This window comes from Pseudoliparis swirei, chromosome 13 (assembly GCF_029220125.1).
Source record: "Pseudoliparis swirei isolate HS2019 ecotype Mariana Trench chromosome 13, NWPU_hadal_v1, whole genome shotgun sequence".
Taxonomy (NCBI): domain Eukaryota; kingdom Metazoa; phylum Chordata; class Actinopteri; order Perciformes; family Liparidae; genus Pseudoliparis; species Pseudoliparis swirei.
Genome location: NC_079400.1, coordinates 3,086,389 through 3,108,773, shown reverse-complemented (window position 1 = coordinate 3,108,773; position 22,385 = coordinate 3,086,389). Strand labels below are relative to the sequence as shown.

The window sequence follows — 22,385 nt, the reverse complement described above, 5'->3', positions numbered from 1 at the left end:
AGGTTAACAATATTTAATGGCAAGAAGTGTAAACAAACGATCGAGGCTCAGGGTCGTGGGTTTCGTGGTGATCCGGGCTCAACAGGAACCAGCTGGAAGCAACCGGGTCAAGACCAAAGAACGATATTTTTCCAGTCCGGAGTCTTAGTCCCAGAATCAGCCAATCAGCTCCTCTCAAAGGGAGTTCAGCCTCTAACACCTTCCTGTTGGCTAAAAGTCCCGCTATCAAAATGGAGAGGTCAAATCTCACGACCCCCCGGGTCAAAACGTCACTTCCGGTCAAATCGCTAGACAAGTATTTTCACAATAAAAGTCCCGTCTGTTATTGTCCGCATTAAAGTCATTTCACGGGCTTCAACAATCTGAAATACTAACTAACATTCACTCTCATGCAACATACAATAATTCTTTCCATTTCCATTTGCATAGAGTAAACAGTCCCCTTATGCTTCATAATATATTAATAACAATATCAATATTCTCCCTAATATTCCTATTATATCTTTCTATATGTATTAATGTAAAGCTCAAGACTACAGAATAAAAATAAACTATTACAACCTAACACCGGTGACTAAATGGTGTTGAAGAACAGGCATCGGCTTGTTTGCTTCCCGTTAAACACACGCGGGACCTCGAGGAAAGTTCCAAAGTGCCAGAAGGGAAGGGTTTACCGTCACGGTTTACGGTACCAGGTGACGGAGTGACGGAGGTCCTGTCTCCATGTGTTAGAGTGGTGGTCACGGGACTGGAGTAAGACGGATACACCACACCTAATGAGTTTGGAGGGTTGTGTCTTTTGATTCATTGCCTGATGCCTGTTAAAAATATGAAGTATTTCGACTACATCATACCAACATCGAGGACCCGGTTAAAACTAAATAAATGTTAGTCGTAAATGGAGCCGTATTATTACCGGAAACAGTTTCAGCGCCGTGCTCAGCAAGCGTATCAACAATATCTCGGATCTGAGCGAACTGGCAAGTTCTTACGTGGCAAGTCTTGAATGCAAACTAAATTATTAACAAGTTGCCTTGAAATATTGAGAGACCGCCATAGAAATTAAGAGCAAATAAATTTGTACTAGTTGTTGTTAAAAACAAAGAACTCAGCAAAAGGAGGTAACGTTATGCAGAACAACCTCAGCTCATACCTACAGGCATCTGATTGGATGTCAGAATAAGGTTTTCATAAACAAATGCAATGCATTTATTTGCACAAAGGTTTATTTGCTAGATGTGCATATTAATGCTATTACAAAACGACGTACAATTTTGCAAATAGAATATTCTGTAAATCTACAAAAGCATTATTCTATCTTTACCTTCGCATTGAAAATGCGGAAGGTTATGTTTTGATCGCCGTGTATTTATCTATTTGTATGCGTGTTACTCGCATAACTCAAAAAGTATTAAACCGAATCGCATGAAATATGGTGGGATGATTGGTTATTATCCGGGGAGCATTTGATTATATTTTGGGATTGATCGGGTCAAAGGTCAAGGTCATGAAAAGGTCAACATCTTCTTTTTACCATAGCACGGTCAATTTCTATCCAATTGGCATGCAACTAATGCCAAAATGTTCATAATTCAATGCCCAATCTTGTGATATGCGAAGGTATGCGCTCTACCGAGTTCCCGTTCTAGTTCTAAGTGTGATAATTTGATAAGTCAAAACACGAGTATTAATATGCGTTGGATGTATTTCGTCAATAACAGGTCTTTATGCTTTTATCCTCACCTCCTCCACATCGTTATCCAGGGCAATGAAGGCCAGCGGTGGAGACAGGCTGGCAGTGGTCGCTATGGTGGTTCCCACTGGTGATGCTTCACTGACGTAGCCATGGTAACTGGTCTCCAGGAAGTAGGGCGCCTGGTTGTTTTCATCCAGAACTTCGATTTGGAGGTTGGCAAAAGCTGGCAAGGGGTGGCCGTTGTCCTGCTCTACCTAAAGGCGAGGGAGAAAATGCATCTTCATTATGGCTGCAATGCTTCACCTTCAAGCTCCTTTTCTTCTGCTTTATACTATTTTAAATCTTGTTTGTTTACGAAGGCGAAAGCTGAAATGTATTGGTCTAAACAAAAAAAGATGTTCGATATGCTACAAATTTGATCTTTTAGACTTATTCCTTTCTCCATGCACCTTGGAAACAGGCAACGTGTCTATTTCTGATGATCAGATGGAGATATGCATACAACTCTCCTCCGTTTCTTTCTCTCACATCTCCCCATCAACTCCCCCGCTCCCCCTTGGGGAAGGCGTTTGGCTTTCTCCTCGAGCAGAAAGTCTATTACAGACCATATCCTGTAATTTCCCGACGGTTAAAAAGGCCATCAAGAATGTCGAGTTAAATTATTGTTCATTCCCAACCTCCCCCCTAATGCTACTCTTGTTGGAACACGTGACTCGACCACGGTTTGATTGCCTGTGTGTTTTCTGTTCAACTCTCCTCTCCTACGCGTCTGCTCTTCGGTTCACCGTTGTCATCTACATCTCATTCTCGTCGCCTCCTCGCTCCCTCGAGTTTCTTCCTCCTCTTAACTGCAGTCATTAGTTCATGTGATCAAACAGCTTTATCATCCCAAGAGTACACTGAATGCAGTGTCATTTTGAAAAACAATCGCTCCACTCATATACGCACTGTCACAGTTTAGCTCCACACCTTTTTATTATTAGTTGTTTTCAACCTGTCTCACTAACTATCACGTCATTCCAGATCCTGCTTCCCATCTCCTCAGTCCATCTCCCTTCACCTGCCTCTGGTCACTCCCTCGTTAGTCCCTCATTACCTTCACCTGGTCCTCATGCCCGTCTCACCTGTTGCTCATTCCCTCGTTAGTCCCTCTCTACTCAGGTTCCCTCACTTGTCCTCTGCCAGATTGTCTTGTGTTTCCGAGCCAAGTTCTCCAGAGTTATGAGTGTATATCCCTCCCTGCCCCGCCCCTTTTTGGACTTGTTTGCTTCTTGGACTGATCTCCCGGTTTTGACCGAGCCTGTTTTCAACTAAAGACATTCCTCTTTGTTACTCCTGTCTGAGTCGTGCTTTTGGGTCCACTCTAATAGCACCGTGACACGCACACCTTTAACTACAGAAAACACCTTCTGTTACGATCTATCGCAGCTTCACCCAGCATGAGATAGAAATACTAATGCATCACGATTACTGGCACTAAACTATTTTTAATTGAAAGAAACCAAGAAGCCCCTAATAAATAAATTGAGGAGGAGCAGATGCTTTTTATTTAATATAACAGATTTGCTGATCAACAGCTTGATGGATATTTGGGGGTTAAGAGCGATGAGAGGAAAAAAAAGCACAGCACATTGAGGGGGAGGGTGCCGTTTCCAGAAGAAACACGCCGGTTCGAAAATCAAGTTACGCCTCCCCTTTTTTGCAGTCCCAGTGTTTCTCACCTTGATAACCAGATCAAATCTGCGGTAGAGTTCTCTATCGATGGGCTTTAGTATCAGGAGCTCTGCGGTGGTACCGTTCAAGCTGAAATATTCTGCATAGGACTCTGGTTGGCCTACGAGAGAGAGAGCGGGACCCAATAGGACACAAACAGTAAGAAAACAGAATTTAGAGTGCATACGAGTCAGGAAGAGGCATCAGTAATTGGTTTAAGACTCGGTAAATGTTTGCCTAGGGTGAGTAGAAAAGATACAGGCAATGAGGAGAGGGGGAGGGGGGTGGCTAGTGTTCATCTCTCCACAGGTGGGAAACACACGTGGACGTATACATATGTGGAGCTTTAGAATGCTGCATTGCTCGGTGGGGAAATGACGTTTTGCTGAGATGAGCAGCGGCGGAAGACATGTGCACGAGGCAGCGTCGCTCCCCGAGAGCCGTGGTTACGGATGTTTGCGCGACTGCCTCTCTTCGCACGGTACGCTCCTTTGTCCACGAATCAATGTTCTTTGAAATCATTTCGTTACACAGAGCAGTTACCAAACATCATTTTCTTTGGGTCCGATGAAGACCATTAGTACTAAAATGCTCTTTGAACAGAGCTCTAGAATTCAACAGATCCTCTCATAATTCTTACTGAGAAAACATCTTATCCTTTGCAAACTGGTTATCAGCATCCTGTAAACAATGACTTCCCATACAGTCGTACGCTTTAGAATTAATCCTGCATCTAAACCTTTTAGCGCCTTACTCCTAAACCTTTTCTTTCAATTCACAATTTGGCCCCAGGCTTGAGGAGCCCTGGGACCACACATTTGCACTGATGTCATTTGGTTGTGTAAAGCTTCATGTGAACAAATCTCACGGGAAATTTTAATTGTATTGCTGTTGGTAAATTGTCCATTAAATAACGTCTTCATATGTGACATTTGTGATTTTGCATGTTTCTTTTTCCTTGAACATTAAAATTCTAACTCTTTTGTTTCTGTGCCAGCTAGTTGGCTATATAGATCAAATCAGCTCTTAGGGTATATGTAAGTTTATAAAGCAATATAGTATACTTTTTGGTGAGTAAAAAACAGACATAAATATCCGTTTCCGGCAAATGCAAAAAATGTAATACTTAAAAATTTAAGGTACGTCATCATGTTTTTGTACATAAAATACAAATATAATACTTTATTATCACCTTGCAACACTGTCGCCTACAAAGGTGACACAGACATGTTTATTGTCTGGCACTACGCGTTTCCATATTGGCCAATACTCGTGGTAACTATAATCTAAAGCCAACTCAAAGTCAACCCACCAATGAGGAAGGAGTAGAGGAGCCCTGGCCTTTCAGAGGGAGGTTGTATGTTTCTGTCTTGGTCCACAGCGTGAATGGTTGGAGTCACATTGACGGGATTCACCTTATTCTGGAGACAGAAGTTGAAGATCACAGTCGTCACCGACACGTATTACATAACAGATGTATTAATATGCAACAAACATAGGAAAGAGTCATTCCGAGCTCGCGCCACAGGCGGCTAAAAACATTGCCTGCACTTTATGGAGTTACATTTTGTGAATGAAAAACAGGAAAAGAAAATATTCAAACAAGCACATTTAAACTTGGAGAACATATTCAAATTGTCTCAAACGGTGCCGGATTTAATTAAAAACGGCTTCAAACAATAGCTACAAAAATATTAAATGTAAAAAAAAAATAGAGTTGTTCTAAGGTATGAAGAAAATATTTATCCTAAGCTGTTTATTCATGCAACAGAAGGCTTGGAGCATTCTGGCAAAGCGAGAGAGAATTAAACAGAATAGAAAAAAAAAGATGTCGCGTTCGGGAGAACAAACAATTAGGGCCAATTGATATTGTACATATGTATTGTGCTGCTCTGTAGAGATGCTCTCGGAGTCTGCAGTGGGGCCGGGCTGTAATGTTCACTTATAATAGAGTGACATGTTGAGGTGGGGGTAATATAAAGACCGCCACTGGAGAAAACATTACATTTATAGAGTAGACTATACAATCACTAAAGCTATAAAAGCGCACACACACACACACACACACACACACAGACACACAACTTTACCACCACACCTGTCGTGCAGCACTTAAAATCTACAAGCCATCGTGGAGCTATATCTCATTAACTGTCACTGGGAGAGGAGGGGCTCACAGACGGAGAAGAAGTTATGGCAAATACTGAGGTGGAGCATAAGAGGGTGTGAATATATGAAGGGAGATGAATTTTCCAGCAGTTGAGGGTAAACATGGAGCTGAGGGATGTAACAGCAAAGCAGAACGGGGGAAAGAGAGCCAGGTCACGGAGAATACTGAGATACGTTAAATGTGTCTCAACGATGACATCATCACACACACACGACTTTACGATAAAATATCCCACTGAAAACGATAAACGAGTATAATAGCGTCAGAAGTGACAGTCAGTAGTAAAAAAAGAACAACCGTGTGTTACATGTTAGGGAGTTCAGCTCTTAAAGATGAGAATACTTAATGTCTGACAGTCGCACTCAGAGTCACGAGCTCCAATAATCACGGGCACTGATATTGAGCCAGATACTGTAAATAATGAATACCCTTGATATCATCTGAGTTTTGAGACCTCCAATGACAGTTATTCCTTTTTGAAGATATCCTCCAAGATGAAATACGTTTCATGGATTGCTCTTCAAGAAGCTCACATTTACATGTTGAGCTAGTCCTCAAAAAGACTAATTTGATCCTTCACAATGCCCAACTCTAAAGTTGGACCTCCACAGAAATATCATTGATCTTGACACAAGTGTAAAGTGGATGCGGGACATCGGAGAAGAGACGAGAGCTCGGCTGAGCACCGAGAGTGCCCGTTACCAACCTTAGGTTTATCCAAACCAGATGCCCTAAAGAGAGCCTGATGAAACTCAACCCACTTCATGACGCATGGACCCCCAGCAACTCACACAAGCAGGGCAGAGAATGTGAAAAGATGGTTTTTCTCCCGAGGCTTTGAAGGCTTCGCGACGGAATCATGGAGGCCGCTAGAAACGTCTGGCAGAAAAACCGCAACAGGTCTCCAACGTGACAGAGTCCCAGACACGACGACGACAGCAGCCACCTGGCACGTGTGTGTGTGTGTGTGGGGGGACTGTCTTTTATATAAATGATGGAACTAATGAGAAAAATGAGCAGCAGCTGTGGAGGCAGGTGGCCGATCACGAGGGGGAAAAGCCTGCTTGTGGTCAGGCGAGGCTCTGACTGAGCGATACAGGAGCGCATCAACCCCCCCCCCCCTCGCATAAAAATAAGAAAGAAGAGATTTCCACAATGAGGTGTTCCGCAGTCTCGGTGTTGAAAGCCGCTCCGATATGAAGTTATTGCGTATAGCGAGGGGCCCTTTGATGCTTTGTTCGTTGTTATGTAACTCGTAGCCAGCGCGCGACGACAACCTAAATAATGTCAGGTCTTGGGAGAGTTGCTTCCTGTAATGTTCAATAATCTTTTCTCCCCCTCACAGCTATAAAGGTCTGAGTTGCAGAGGCAGCAACGTTTGTGAAGCGCATGTGTGAACACGGCCCCACAGCCAACGCCTCGGCATAAATGACGAGAGAGAGAGAGAGAGAGAGATTATGTGGCCTCTTAGGCGCTGAGGTTGTCATATCTTATCGGTCTGATTAGGACTCAAACTATCGGACTCTCCTCTTCATTCCTCTCCTCACTTCACCTCGCCGTCTTGCGTACATCCCAGCGACAGCCGAGAGCCGCTGTCCTTTCCACATCTCTAATCACATCTCAGAACGATCTCCATCTATATATCTACTGCCCTTCCTCGACAGACGAGGTGAGCAAACGAAGCATTCGAGCATTCATTCTATTGTGTTGGATACACAGTTTAAGAATGTCCAGAGAGCGCTGGTAGGGCGGAGAGATTTATCTCTCCGGAAAAAAACCAACCAAACGCTACATGGACACTCGGCTTTAATCAATCAAACGGGGCCCCTGAGAGACGGCTCCTTTGAAAAAGATAGAAGTTCATTGAGGTGGATAGAATGGGAGAAATCATGCTGTTGGAATGAACAAATATTTATTTAAATTACCGGAGTTTGTTCAGGTTTGTGATTGTTTTTGAATAAAGTGGTCTCACAATTAGTGCGTCTCCTTGGTCTCGGCCAGGGGTCGGCAACCTTTCCTACCCAAAGAGCCCGTTTGACATTTTTTCCACCAAATAAAATGTGTCTAGAGAAGCAAAAGCAGTTTGATATTGCTTCGAAATTTCGATATATAGTCCTTTTATACAAAAACTATCGTTTGTTTTATTTCGGGAATTATAGGACAAGAATAAAGAGAATTCTCTTGACATTGTTTTGCGATTTCACCCGTTATAACAATATCAAACTCTACGAGTCAGGTCAGCCAGCACCGTCGGCAGTGAAAGCAAATTAATACGTCCACGCAGAATTTTCCTTTTGGGGATTTATCCATTGACAGTTTACCGAGGGCGGGCTCTGCTAATCGTGATTAGCCACCTGCAGGGAAAGACCCTTGACACCGACATGATGGGATGTGTTGCACATTTAGTCTAAAATATTACAACTTTTATTTATTTTCAGTGACACAATATGACCTCAAACTCCAAGATAAGGTGTTTTTTTGGGTCAACGCCTCAGGGAGCCACAACAGGAGGGGGGCGAAGATTGACATTTGACTTTGAATATCAATAAAAACCTCCTGTGGAGCTGAATTGTGTTCAGATAGTCGTTTAATCCTTCATCATAAAGGTTTAGACCCCATTTCATGGTCTGTTTTTTTTTTTTACAGGTGTACCCAATAACATTAACGATGGCGCCGTTAACGATGGACGATGCAGCCATCGTTAACTCTATCAAACACACCTGCGCATGTTCTGCTTTGACGTGTCAAAATGTCTGCGTTCCCTTCACCCTCCTGTCACCTTTGGTGTCAATTTGATCCCATTCGATGTTTAAAGTCTCAAAATATGTGATTGACATCATGTTTTTTGCTTCATATTTCACGACTTTTCCTTAAGGAGAACTGGGTAAATATAAAATTAACATGATTACATGTTTTCAATGTCCTCTACACAACTAGTGCACATCGGTGTTCTTTGGGGTCAATTTGACACCCAGGCTGAAATATCAACATTTTATCGACCTATTTTTTAGGTTTTGGTTGTTTTGGATGATATTGAGGTCACTATAACTATAACATGCACTTTTTAAAATCTTTAAAGAGGTTTTAGGCCCTAACACAACCAGAGCAAACCACTGATAATTCACACAAGTTTACACATCAGCCTTCGAAACACTTTTTTATTTAAGGGCTATTTAGGTATCAACAAACACATTACGGACCTGACACTTAAACACGGGAACTAATTGGAATTAGAATAATTTTCTGGAGGTTTAAATAGCTGCAGTCCAATTTTCCTCGAGGGTAAAAGATGTTTGAACATTTGAAGGTAACAGGAGGGTTAAAACGACCATCTGCACAGGTCCCAGCTCCTGTGATGAACACACACACACACACACACACACACACAAAGAGGGGTCGCGCTCCCATTCAAAGAGTGAACATCCCTAACAGAAAGGAGAAGCCACGCGGCTTCAGTTCGTCTGCATGATTCCATTTCTCTTTCCCACTGCGATGTTGTGAGATTATAAATACTGAAAAACATCTCGAGTCAGCAGCGGTTGTGTGTTGGGAGAAAAGTGTCAAGTGAGAAGCGATCTTTATGTTTGATGCAACGTGTTTTATACATCACTTCGGATTTTAAAACCTCAACTATTTTCCAGCGTGTCTGTGTGTCTCTCTCTCCTTTCCTCCCTGTTTTATTTCCCCCTCCACCTCACACCCTCCCCTCTACGTCTCCATCGTAAACCCCGTCCTTGTCCGTGTACACTTGCTCCTTCTCAAAACCACGAGGTGTAAACTTGATTTACTCCTGTTGTTCTCTCGGCTCGGAGAATCTGTGTGTGTGTGTGTGTGTGTGTGACAAAGATCTATAAAAACAAAGGGATGAAGTGGACATTGTCCAGCGAGGCTTGACTGCTCTCGCGGCGTGACACTGTTGAGTGTGTGTTCGGGATGAATGCTCTGCTGACTTGAGATTTCTTCCTGCAGCAACTTTGTCTCATTTACTCGGTGGCATTGTTCGTCAATTTTTATAACAACATCGGCCAAAAGCCTGAAATACATATTATAAATACAGTTGTGATACAGAATCACTTTTAAATAACACGTGTTCAAGAAATTACAAAGCATGAGAGGCTTACTTTTACCTTCTGTTCAAAACAGTCTCTTATGGCTATTGAATACAGCAGCTTTCCTCCTAATTACAGAGCTGTGCAAAATGTATGTTTCATATATTATTAACACTATGGATTTTTTTCATGAAAAAAGTTTTAAAAACAACAACAAAGAAGTCATGTGCGACACGAAATTTGTCCAAACAGAAATATGGATGCATCATCTTTATCAAACTGTTTTGTTTATAACTACAGGCTTTATCATATGACGGCTAATAACCTTTTTATTTCTAAAATATTAATGTTTTACATGTTTCTAATTGCTAATTAAATATGGGAGGCACAAGTTTGAAATATCAAGCTGAATATATAAATAATTAATATTCTTTGCCTTGATGTCCACCAAAGCATTTTTTTCTTCTTTAAAAAAAATAATTCTTACTCTTAGCAATGGGATTTCACACATTTAAGCTCTGCTGCAGTGCAACAAGGTGCTAAGTGTCTCTGCTGGCTCATACGTTTGGCTTTTTTCTGGTCAAGAGTTGAACAACTTTCAACTTTGGGTAAAACGAGTGCGGAACAAGAAACTACAATGGTGGAGAAATCAATACTGCTGGTCTCTGAGTAACACATTACCTTCCCAGATTACCACAATATCAACATAACTTATTCTTGGAGGAACATCTGGTTTGCCTTCAGGTAGCAGAAGTCAGCTATCGTCAGCAAGTAGATCGTGGGAAGAAAAAGTAGTGTAACGTTTAATCTGCTGCTCAACGTCACTCGCTACCAAGCTATGCTACTTTTTCTTATTTATTTCAAAAGTATGTCACGTTTTCACACAATGTCTCAAAACAGACTTGTGCTGGCGTACAACGCTCATATGTCAAAGTTAACCTGACGATAGCTTGCACCACAAGTCCAAAATCCTTCTGCCTTCATACATGTCAGAAGTGACACAACATATTTAATACCTGAGGGACTCCAAAGGAGAGATGAAAATGAGCAGAAGGACGGCGCCATATATGTGTGTGTGTGTGTGTGTGTGTGTGTCATTAATTCCATTAATAATCAGCCAGACGTTAGCCAGACTTATCTGGGGCTCTGAGACTCCATCCTCCTTGAAGTCAATCAGAGGTTAAAATTAAATTCCAACAGATTTTACATGAAGCAGAATGTGGCTCTGACCATCAGTAAAACGCACACGTCCGGACACTCACAGCCCGAATAAATATGTAACCATAATTATATTTGTATTGCTGTTGACACTTTGTTTTGTCATTTATAAACGTGTAATTGAGAATTAAAATAATACGATGCAAATGAATCCTTCCAAGTAATTTATTTCCTTCAGTTGATGAGACGACTGCTTTTAGTGTTGCATTGTATAGCTCGATACGGAGCAACTTGCAGGTTTGAATCCAGTGAATCGACGAGCAGGAAAGTTATGTCGGCACTGGATTTTCAAAATAATATACATGAATACACACAGACACGTTATGAAACATGTTTGAAAGTTCAGAGGTCATCATTACCTTTGCATTGAAAATGTGGAAGGTTATGTTTTGATCGCCGTGTATTTATTTATTTATGTGTATGTGTGTTACTCGCATAACTCAAAAAGCATTAAACCGAATCGCATTGAAATTTGGTGGGATGTTTGGTTATTATCCGGGGACCATTTGATTAGATTTTGGGATCGATCGGGTCAAAGGTCAAGGTCATGAAAAGGTCAAAATCTTCTTTTTACCATAGCGCGGTTAATTTCTATCCAATTGGCATGCAACTAATGCCAAAATGTTCATAATTCAATGCCCAATCTTGTGATATGCGAAGGTATGCGCTCTACCGAGTGCCCATTCTAGTTTCTTCATGGTCTTGGAATGAAAAACATCCTTTACAATAAAACTATAAATAGGAGTTGTGTGAGGAGTAGACAAAAATAAATGTCCTCTGAGTCATGCACACAAACACAATGCAGTGTATGTTAGAGCTACAAAGCAGCCGCACACTTACGGGCTCCGTCAGCTCCAGGACGTTCGCCCTGTACGTGATGGGACTGCAGTCACGGGTGTTTCCAATGAGCGTACACGGCAGGAACATGGGACCCAGGTCATCGCCGTCCAGTACGTCCACGGTGAGGGTGGTGGTGGCCGTACGGCGCTCACTGGGATAGGAGGCTCGGTCCTACGCAGACACACGGATCGTGTATTACTTTTGGATAATACTGCAATTTCTTCTGGAGATATTTGCATATCGTCATCTTCAAGTCTAGAATAAAAATATCCTCTGTGTAGTCCTGCTGAATGTTTTCAGAGAAAATGAATCAACAGCACGCCTTAAAAAGCGAGTGTCTACTTTACTTCCCTTCATGTCAATGTATACCTCATCAATGGCAGATGCTTAATCATTCCAAATTTATGGAAACATATTTAATAAAAGCTTGAACAAAACTGGCATGAGCTATCTTTACAGAAAATAAAGTATAAAGTTGGATTTACAGATGAATTGTTCCCACTTCCCACTGTTGGTGTTCAATGATTGGCACAACAACAACAAAACTGAAATAATTACAATTTGCATTTTACAAATAAAGCACACGCCCTCTAGGGTTCAATAAATGAAGGGAAACATCCGAATAGATAGGACATTTCAGCAAGAGATTAATTAAACCCGATTCAAGTATTTGAATTCGTAAAATATTCACAATTGCGCTGCTGCTCTCACTCCTGCTTGTAGCGAGTGTACCACAACTCTGAATTCATGGGAGAATATAACTTCGATGAGACTTAACAGATCACGGCTTGGTGAGGCTCAGCTGCAGAGGGGCCGGGATGAGGGGTAATCACACTCAGCTGGGGTCGATCTGTGTTTGTCTCGACTGAGGGAGGGGAAAGCTGAGGCGACGGAGCGGAAACGGCCGAAGCCACTGAAGCAACCGTGGAAAAGGACAAGTTGCAATAACGGGGAGCCCTGAGACCTAAATCAACTTTGTTGCCCTCTTTGCGCCCGAGACCCACGGGGATAACGGAGGAGCGCCGCACAACGTCGAAACCATTTCTCTTGCCCTCAACTACGAATGTGTGGACAAGCAATAAAAAGGTTTCAATCTCCAACAGCCGTGCGGGCGCTTCCATCCCGGGCTGACCGTAATCACTAAATGACCTTTTGAAGAAACAAACCGCTGCAGCATAGCCCGTAAAAAGCGTTTCTCCCCCGTCGGATCTTTTTTTGTTGGCGCTGAGAGCATCGACATTCTTTCAGCTGTCCAATCAAACGCAAAGGATATTAATTAAATCCTTTTCGGAAGTACACACCGCTCAAATACTCCATTTCACTGGGGACTGAAACGGATGTTAGAGCATCTTTATCTTCGGTAGTTTGAGAGGCTCAAACTACCGAAGATAAAGATGCTCTAACATCCGTTTCAGTCGGACTTTAAGACATCAAAACTAAAAAAATATGAGAAATACAGAGAAGCATCGCTAAAGAACTCAGTTAGCTTGCTGTTTCTCTTTAAATGATTCCTTGATTTGTGCACAGAAGTGGAGGCAAATATATATGAATTTATTACATTTCTTATTTCAAGACTTACATTTGCCTGGATGATGACCAGGTACCGCGTTATCTCCTCATAGTTGAGTCTTTCTTTGAGAAGCACAGCACCAAACAGCGTCAGAGGGATGTCAAACGTTCTGTTGGTTGTCTGAAAGACAAACAGACACTGACTGAGTTAATGAAACATCGGTTATGGGATGAAGTGGCATGTTATTGGGGGAAAAAAAGCAGTTTGGGCATTTGAAATAAAAATAAAAATGATGTTCTCTAAAACCGTTTTAGTTTTTACGACATTTTCGAGTTAATTTTTATATATTTTTGCTCTTGTTTTTGTTATTTGTTCACAAATATCACACGACGTTCTCAAGTAGCTCGCCTGAGCAAGCGCGAGACTGTTTATACAAAAGGTTTTTAAATGGTACAATTATACTGCCCGAGTTGTGTGAGAGCGTTCTCTCTTTTTTTTTTTATCCATCGAGAATTTTCTCCGTTTTTGAACAGGAGGCGTGGGAGAAGAGCGGCGTCTTCTTCACAAAGTCAAGGTAACAGAGGGAGAGTAATTGATATACAAACGATCATTTCGGGCTAAAGTATTCCTTTCACCCTCCCCCCGCCCCTTCAATTTTTGATTATTCATTATAATTAACCTTTTTTTTATATTATATTTTATATTTTTTTTAACTTTTTTACCTGATATGACCCCAGCTATTAAAGAAAAAAGATTAAAATTATAATTATTATTGTTTTAAAGTGTGTGTGACTAGAAAAAGAACATTACACATTAAACATTGAATCGGGTCAAATTGACCCGAAGGCAACAGGAGGGTTAAAAACCCAACTTATTATCAGCATTATTATTGCCTCAACCAAGAGGCTGGACAATGAGTTCATAATCTGGCGACTTCAAGCTCAAAGAGTTCAGCAGGCAGATGGAAAACCCACCGGCTCTTTGGGGTTGAACTGGATGGTGTACTCTATCTGTCCGTTGGGACCGTCGTCGATGTCTTTTGCCCCGTTCTTCCCCCAGAAGCCAGAGAAGATAGTGGTGCCCACTGGCGTCAGCTGGGAACACAACACAGATGTAGAATGTCAGCATCTAGTTCTCCACACTCGCGCTGCGTGAAGTCAAACACGTAAACACTTCCATCCCGGACCACCGACATCAAACTGTTGTGTCTCGCTTTCCTGACGTCTACTGGCTGCATGCGGCGGAGATAAGGGAGGGGCACATTAAAAAGCGTCTGGCCGTAAGAGAGCTCGATACCCCGCTGTCTCTACGAAACAAACAGAAAATGACTCGCAGCTTTATGTTTATTGGGCTCAAACGGGGCAGATCAGCTTGTAAATGTTTGTGTGCTTCCATTTGCTCTGGAAATAAAAAGAAACACAGGCAGCGCTGCTTCTCTGACTCTGTCGGAGCCTCAGGCTACACCTCATTGGCCCAACAAATTGAAATGTTTCGATAAAAGGGTGAAAGAAAAATCATCTTTCACACGACCAGAAGACAGAATATCTTTATTTTTGTGTTTAATTTCACTGAAATTAAATAATAATGAAAACAGAAAGAGGTTAGACCCAAATACTCACTGAAAAGAAACAATATGATCTCTCAGATTGTAGATATCGGACCTAAAATGTCCAAAGACATTCTTCATTCAAATGAACTCACTTCCCCAAAACGACCCAGACGAACTAAATGCTGGCGCTAGAGCAGAAGGTACTGTGGTATCAACTAAATTCACATTTTTCATTCCATCAACTGGTTGGTACACGTCAATGTTCTTTTTAAGTTCAGACTTTTTCATGCTGAATAGTTTCTCACAGTATCTAACCGCTGTAACATTACAGAGGACACGAGACTATACAGATGTTGGAGTCAGTTACTGTAACATTAGCTATTTAGCATTTAATCTTGTAACATATTTCATGACTTTTAGTCGGATTGAGACGGCGACGCAGCAGCAGAACTTCCCTCCCGTTGTTTCGTGGTGTAAACGATGTCGTGGTAGCTGCAGACAGAGCGTGTCTGACATTATGGAAACTGTCTAACTGTTTAGTCAAGTTCAAATAAACTTAATGTGTAGATGAAAAATATGTTTATGTTTAATATATATTCGTTCATGCTTTAAAAAAAATGTTATTTAAAAAAGAAATGTAGATTTAGTAACAACTGGGATTTTCTTTGGCAAGTATATTTGTATAGCTACTGTATGATGTGTGATGAGTAGCCTATAACATACATATAAGCGTCTTTTTGTGCTAGAAAAGCGCTATACAAGTCTAAATTAGTATTATACAAACTCCTAATCAAAGCCACATCGGTCTTTTTATTGACAATTATTTTAATTTGTTTGCCATTACATGTATTGAAATTTTACTTTTGTGCTTAAAAGTTCACTTTATTTTTTACGACTCACTTTCCAGGAAAAAGAAGCGAGATATTTAGAAAGGTATTCAATAAAATAAAATAAATTCTTAACATGAAAGTTGAACACTTGCCAAAGCACATGAAAGGAACAACTTTGCCAGCCGTAAATTGCCATGCTGTATTTGAATTTGCAGCCATGCGCCTTAGGATCTGTTGAGGTTATGAGTCAAAACAGAAGTTTAATCTCCAGACGGCACGGAAAACATTCGAGATTGAGTTTCATTAAGCCGCGGCACCAAAGATTTCTTACATCATTTCCCTCGACGGGGTTATCTGTGCCTCCCAATGATCACACAATGGTCCTCAGAAGGTCTCATGCTGTCACTTTGCCACTTGCGGATACGGCTCTAATGGAACAACTCCACTCAAACCTGTGCCAACTCGTGAAATCTGCCACAAGGATCACCTCATACCGGGAAGCGTTCACGCTGAGCTCGTAAACGCTGTCCTAGACGTTCTTATGAATAACCATATTGCCTCTCTGTGTGTCTTAATTTTTCAGTTTACTCACTTTCTCGCACTCAACAAGCGTTAGGAATAGACGAGTAAAAGCCGGCATGATGATGAAGCTGGATCAAACTCCCGATTCACTGCCTCAATATCACATTCACTGGAGTCGGTGGTCGGCGATTTTGGGGCAAATTAAAGTGAATTACACAGAGCTGTCGGACTAATGAACAGACTTGCACTCAAATCTTAATTATTGCCCACATCAGAATAAATTAATTTTTTCTTTTTACCACCAAACTGACCACCTTTACCTCGGGTTGGCACAGGAATCATATTTAAGTTTATTTTTTTACGATGCATCTCCTAAAGTGAACGGAGGGAATTATTTTCGTCGGAGTAATGAGAAACTGGAGTGCTGTAAGAGGAGGAGACCAGAAATATATAGAGTGTGGAATAGAAAAGGTGGGTAGGTTGAGAAGGTGACATAATAAAGAGCTGGGAGTGGTTAAGGGGGCATGGAAGTGAGGGAGTGTGTGGAGCTGCAAAAACAGAGACGAGAGGCCAAGAGAGAGAAAAAGAGGGAGAGAGAAGCCAAATTGAGTTGGACGGGCTTTGCGGGACTGAATGATGAGATGTTGGACTCGGGCTGCCGAGGTCAACGCGGGCAGCAGACCCTTGTTCAGCTTTCACCCCGTTGCTCCTCTGGTGAAATTGACTCCCCTCGACTCTGGATGACGCACTAACTGTGGGACTGGCATCTTAAAGACTATTCTGGAAGCTTCAGAATAAAAGATTTAGATCCTTTCCTCGACTGCCCAAAGACATTTTCTCTGCTTTTGGAAACCTTCAACATGAGCGTGACAGCGAAATGCAACGTGCAAGACGAGTCGGGGGATGTTTTTATTCAAAATGCATCGCAGGAGGTATGGACACCAGGCTACATTGTCTGAGGGAAGGGTCAATGGAGTCTCTTGAAGTGGCACATGACCCCCAGAGCATCATGGGAAAAGCTACACTGCACATGCTGTGTACTGGACCCACTGTAGCCCCCCTTCCTTTACTCTCTAGTCTCAGACCCACGAGTCAAGTATTTACACCACTTTTGGCATTATGTTTTTTGTGAGGGGTGAGATTGTGTACGTTTACACGTCTGAAACCTCCACTGTGTGTGTGTGTGTGTGTGTTACCTCACTGACGGCGATGTAGTATCTCGGCTGTTGGAAATGCGGTGCGTTGTCGTTGCGGTCTCGCACAACGATGCGGACTTCATGTAAAATCACCGTGCCGACCAGCTCGTTGGTGCACTGGACCTGGACCACGATGGACTGAATATACGAGGGGGGCTGGAAAACAGAAGAGCAGACCAATGCATGAACCGCAATCGTACAATAGCAATGAATAATTAACCAGAGAATACATTTTAAAAAATTAAACAACCGCACAGAAGACTGCCAGCCTCTTGTATTCCACTTGTTGTGCTAAATCAGACTGTAAAAAACCATCTGATGGATTACTTTACGGAGGCTGGGTGTGTTTGAGCTTTTTTTTTTTTAAACGGTGAACGTTGGAATAAGCGAGACAGCCATGAAAATGTGCTTCCGCCACATTTTTTAGAGTGTACGATCGAAACTAGACGCGAGACGCGAGCAGCTGTCTTCCTCTGCTGGAACAACATTACATTAGATTGGCTCCTAATTTAAGGTGCCGCCTGAAAAAGTACCTGTGAGATTGTGTGACAAAACAGATTCATTAAGATTTCAATCTGTCTGACAATTAAGGGGCCAAAACCATGAGGAGCAAAAACATTTTCATGCAAGTTAAGACACTTTTAAATAAAGATTGAAGGGAACACAACGCCACCTTACATCTCTGTCCAGAACACGCCCGGTGCTGTTGAGGTAGAGGGCTTGTTTGGAAGGGTCCAGGATCACCCAGTAGTCGTGGTTATCCAGCAGCGACAGAGAGATGGTACGCCCCGGACCCTCCGCCACGCCATTTATCTGCATGTTTTCTACCAATAACGTTCCTGGGGACACAATAAACACACATATCAGCTTGAGAGAGCTTCTCGAGAGATATAGGTTTAAATTAATTTCATTAGTGGAACAAAGGAGGCAGCCCAAAGAAAAACCTCAGCTTTTCTTAATCATTACAGTATATGCCTGAAAATGACTTGTATCTTGGAGTGAAGGTCCAGAGGGAAGAGATGGAGACACACACAGAAAGAGACAAAGTAAAAACCATGTTAAACTAAATTATAATTAAGGCTGACCATATATGGGGGCGTCTTCAGACCAACTGGAACATTTCAGATAAAAAGACATCATGAAAAGTAAAGCCTTTGATGAGACTGATGGTACGGACGGACAACAACTCAATTCATCAGACACTACTGAAGCATTTTGAGAATGATAAGAATATTGAAAAAGACACACAGAGATATAGAGAGAGAAATACAGGAAGACTAAACTTAAATTGAAAGGAAACTGTCTGCTGCATATGATCTCTCGGTCACGGAGACGGTGTCGCAGAGAAGAAGGAAGAGGCAGATGGAGAATCAGAGAGACGTTTGTGTTGAAGAGGAAACATCGTGACTGTATTGCTGGTTGACAGAGTCGATGAAAACTGAGCCTGTTGACAAACTTCTCAAATATTTTGCTGGATTCTGTTCTCCCTTCATATGTTTGATCAGTTTCATGAACTGATGCTCTGTTGTCCAGTATCATTTTGTAAACTGAATGGAAATATTATAACAGAAGAGCTGCAAAATACATGTGAGGAAGAAAGATTTTATTTTTATTTTTTAAATGCAGCAGTTTAACCACTTGGCTCTGTCCAGGTCCAGTGGGTGGAAGAGACTCATTACCAAGCCAGACACACTGCAGTAATATATAATAATAATATAAAGTAAAGAATTTAACTCACCGTCTGCCCTTTAACGGACACTTTGCACACACACAAACATCTGCACAAATACGACAGAAACACACACACACACACACACACTGAGCGATCTCATATCTGATCTGCCAGACATAAATTTGGGTCATCCCCTTTTGTGCTACCATGGAAAACCTGTCAAATGCTTTGCTGCAATTTGCTGATGTTAAATAAACGGGGGGGAAAAATAATGAAATTGGATTCTTTATATGAGAAATGGGATAGAAAATAGAATTCATCAAAGAAGCATAATTCCTTGCCATATTCTGTCTATTCCGCTTCTGTTTTCCAAAATAATATAAAATGGTCCAAGCAAAGAAGAACGAGACAGAGTACCAACACTTTGTGTAACTAATTAAACGGTATAATAGAAATGAGCCCCCGGTAACCTCACTTCATGGGACGTGTGACTGAATACTTTATGAATACCGTATGAAATGCACCCACGTGTTGGAGCAGACGGACAGGAGAACGGCAGGGAGCTGTCCGAGAAGCACAAAGAGCAATTGGAGAGCTCGAGGAATGAGGAAGACGGCCGAGGAAAGTGAGGCGAGAAAGATTCGGTTGGAGAGGAAGAAACGGTTAAGAGAATACGAGGAGGGAATATTGAGAAAATCTGCGTTATGGCGGCACATTAATAGAATTGTTACGGGACATTAGCTTAACTGAACGCGGCGACGGATACGAGAAGTAATCGCCTCGTCCACCTGCTACTTCAGCTGTAGTAAAACGTGTCCACCAGAAAGAGTGCAGACATCCATACTCCATCTCTTATTATGGCTTTTTACATTCATAATCCAGTCTTCATGGCAGTTTCATGATTTTCTGTACATTTAGGCACGCGTGTCATTAGAATAAGATGATGGAGCTTACGGATTTCTGTATTTTCAACAGTGACCATAACCATGAGATGAGGGATTGTACTTCAGCGGACGGCCCTTTAGCAGATATGATTTTCAGCTGGAAGAATAAGAACAAATGTATTTGGCTTTAGGACCCCGTCATCAGTGGTCAAGCTAGATCCGCAAAGCTAAGTATATTTACTGCAGGACACTAATAATGTTAGTGCAGTGCACACAGATAAGTGTCCACTATTACATGCAATGTTTTATGCTGATGTAGCATGTATTATCTGCTAAATGGAATACAGTATTGTGTATATTGTGAAGACCCCTGTGGAGATCCTGAAGTCTCTTTGATAAATATGTGTGTGCTTCCGTGCATGTGAGTATGCGTGTCCCACATCGATCCACTCATAATCACCCTTTTTACTTTATATTATTAGAATAATTCAATATTATCTTTTTTTATGACATTTCCCTGAGGGAAAAAAAGATCCCCAACGAGCATCTTGCTCCTCTCCATCCCTCCGCCTCTCTTCTTTCCTCGAGTCTCTTTCTTTCTCTCCCTTTTTTGCACTAAACAACTACAGATAATCACCCTAAAGCGAGATTCTGTGCAAAGCCCACATGACAAATGTCATGATAATTTTACTACTATTTTCTATATTTACATACGTTGTTTCTCTTTTCTTTTATTTCAGAACATTTGTGTCTCCCGCACCTCGAAAACAAAACATATACGCCCTTATTCCGGTGTTTAAAGAGCCGGTTCAAACCTGCTTCAAAGTGAGAGGGGTGTGAAGTATAAAACACGTCAATGTATATTCAGATTTCATTTGACAAAGCAAAACATAACTAAAACAAATGCAATTCCCCGAGTGGTGTCCTTGTCCCATTCACTTAAATTGAAAGAACTGTATTTAACAAATAAAAGGTGTTGTCATGGTGGCCAACACGGGAGGCAGGTAAGAGTCTGCGGCTGATTTATAACCCATTAAACACGGCAAGCGGAGGGAGTGGATCGCCTAATAGGACGTAGCATTTAGACATTAACGGATACGGACGTGTCAGCCGGGTGGATGAAAGCCGCGGCGCTCCTCTCCGGCTGGGGTTGCTTTCCTCGTCTCCTCGTTTGTCAGTTAGGATTACACCGGTCAGTTCTCCCAATTTTAAACTTTGTTGAAATGCAGACGTGGCAAACATGACGACAGCTTTCTGTTGCTGAACATGAATCTGTTCTGGAGATACGAGGGAGTGGTTTAACCCAGCGCCGCCGCTCCCGTAAGGGCTCGAACACACCGCCTCGTCAAAAACCTGCGGGGCAAAACAGCGCGGCGCACCTGTGGAGCGGACCTGCGTGCGCAACCAACCGTTAATTTTGGATTCAAGATATTTACAAAAAGAAAGGAAAGAGTACGGCGAATACCACCACCTATTCCATGAGTTGTGTCTCGATGGCGTTTCTTTCAGTTGCACTTCCGACTGAGCAGGAGTCAGTTTGAGTCGTGTTTAGATTTTGAATTATAAAGATCTTCGTCATTAAATACCGCTAATATAATATATAATATGAGGTTCAATGATTAAACATGGACGTACCTGAAAGTGATGCACGGGCATCACTTTCAGGTACGTCCATGTTTAATCATTGTTAAATACGGGAAATGTGCTGCTAATTTAACAAACGTTTTATTCTCCGGGTGGTGATGCTAAGTTATGCTTAGGGCGCCAAAATGGCGAGCAGCGGCACTGGTTTAACCCCACAGCGTGTCTGTGTACAGTTCACCTTAGTGGAAGAGTTAACGGCATTTCTTTTGGGACGACTCCCCGAATAACCTTCTCTGAAGTTCACACGGACGATGCTTCTATACAACCACACACGTCTGCACTCAGACACACTCCGACCGCGAGTACTCTGTGTGTGTTTATATCGTACGCAGTGGAAATGGAAGACCCAATTAACTAAGTGAGTCTGAAACAGTCTGAGCTAAGTTTGGAGACAAAAATAATACTGAAGATATGTCCTTATGTATTCAGATAAAAGATGTCTGAAAACTCGAACAGCCTTTTTCATTTTAGGTTGCAGGGAAGAAGAGAAGAGAAGATAAAATAGCTATTTATCTCAAATATTAAAATAAGGAGTTCTACTCAAATAATGCTTAGCATCTTATCGTAGCGTTTTTTTGCCGTCTTATTTTTTCACTCGACACATGTTTTAACTAACATGTAAGAAATGATCTCTGGACTTTACATGGCATTGTGGATGGGACTACTTCTTGGTTGTGTGCAGTGACTTCCTGCCAAGCAACGAGTAGAGACTCCAGGGAGGGATTACGCAAGAGATATCACATGTTCATGAGACTATAACAGGCGCTGGTGGGCAGATTTGGTAATCTTTGAAACGAGCCAGGCTAGTTCTTTCCACCGGTTTCCAGTCTTTAGGCTAAGCTAAGCTAACTGGCTGCTGGCTGTGGCTTCACATTTAATATTCGGTGACACT

At 41.9% G+C, this 22,385-nt stretch overlaps 1 protein-coding gene across 1 annotated transcript in view; it reads right to left on the bottom strand.

Moving 5' to 3' along the window:
• LOC130204109 (protocadherin-15-like) overlaps positions 1-22,385 on the bottom strand; it is a 172,405-nt gene that overhangs the window by 112,831 nt on the left and 37,189 nt on the right. Inside the window, exons 5-12 of the mRNA XM_056430631.1 lie at positions 17,972-18,132; positions 17,294-17,449; positions 14,171-14,290; positions 13,266-13,376; positions 11,681-11,857; positions 4,722-4,824; positions 3,418-3,530; positions 1,744-1,950 (exon numbers count right to left, since the gene is read on the bottom strand). Coding sequence (XP_056286606.1) covers positions 1,744-1,950; positions 3,418-3,530; positions 4,722-4,824; positions 11,681-11,857; positions 13,266-13,376; positions 14,171-14,290; positions 17,294-17,449; positions 17,972-18,132 — 1,148 coding nt within the window. The remainder of the gene's footprint in view (positions 1-1,743; positions 1,951-3,417; positions 3,531-4,721; positions 4,825-11,680; positions 11,858-13,265; positions 13,377-14,170; positions 14,291-17,293; positions 17,450-17,971; positions 18,133-22,385) is intronic.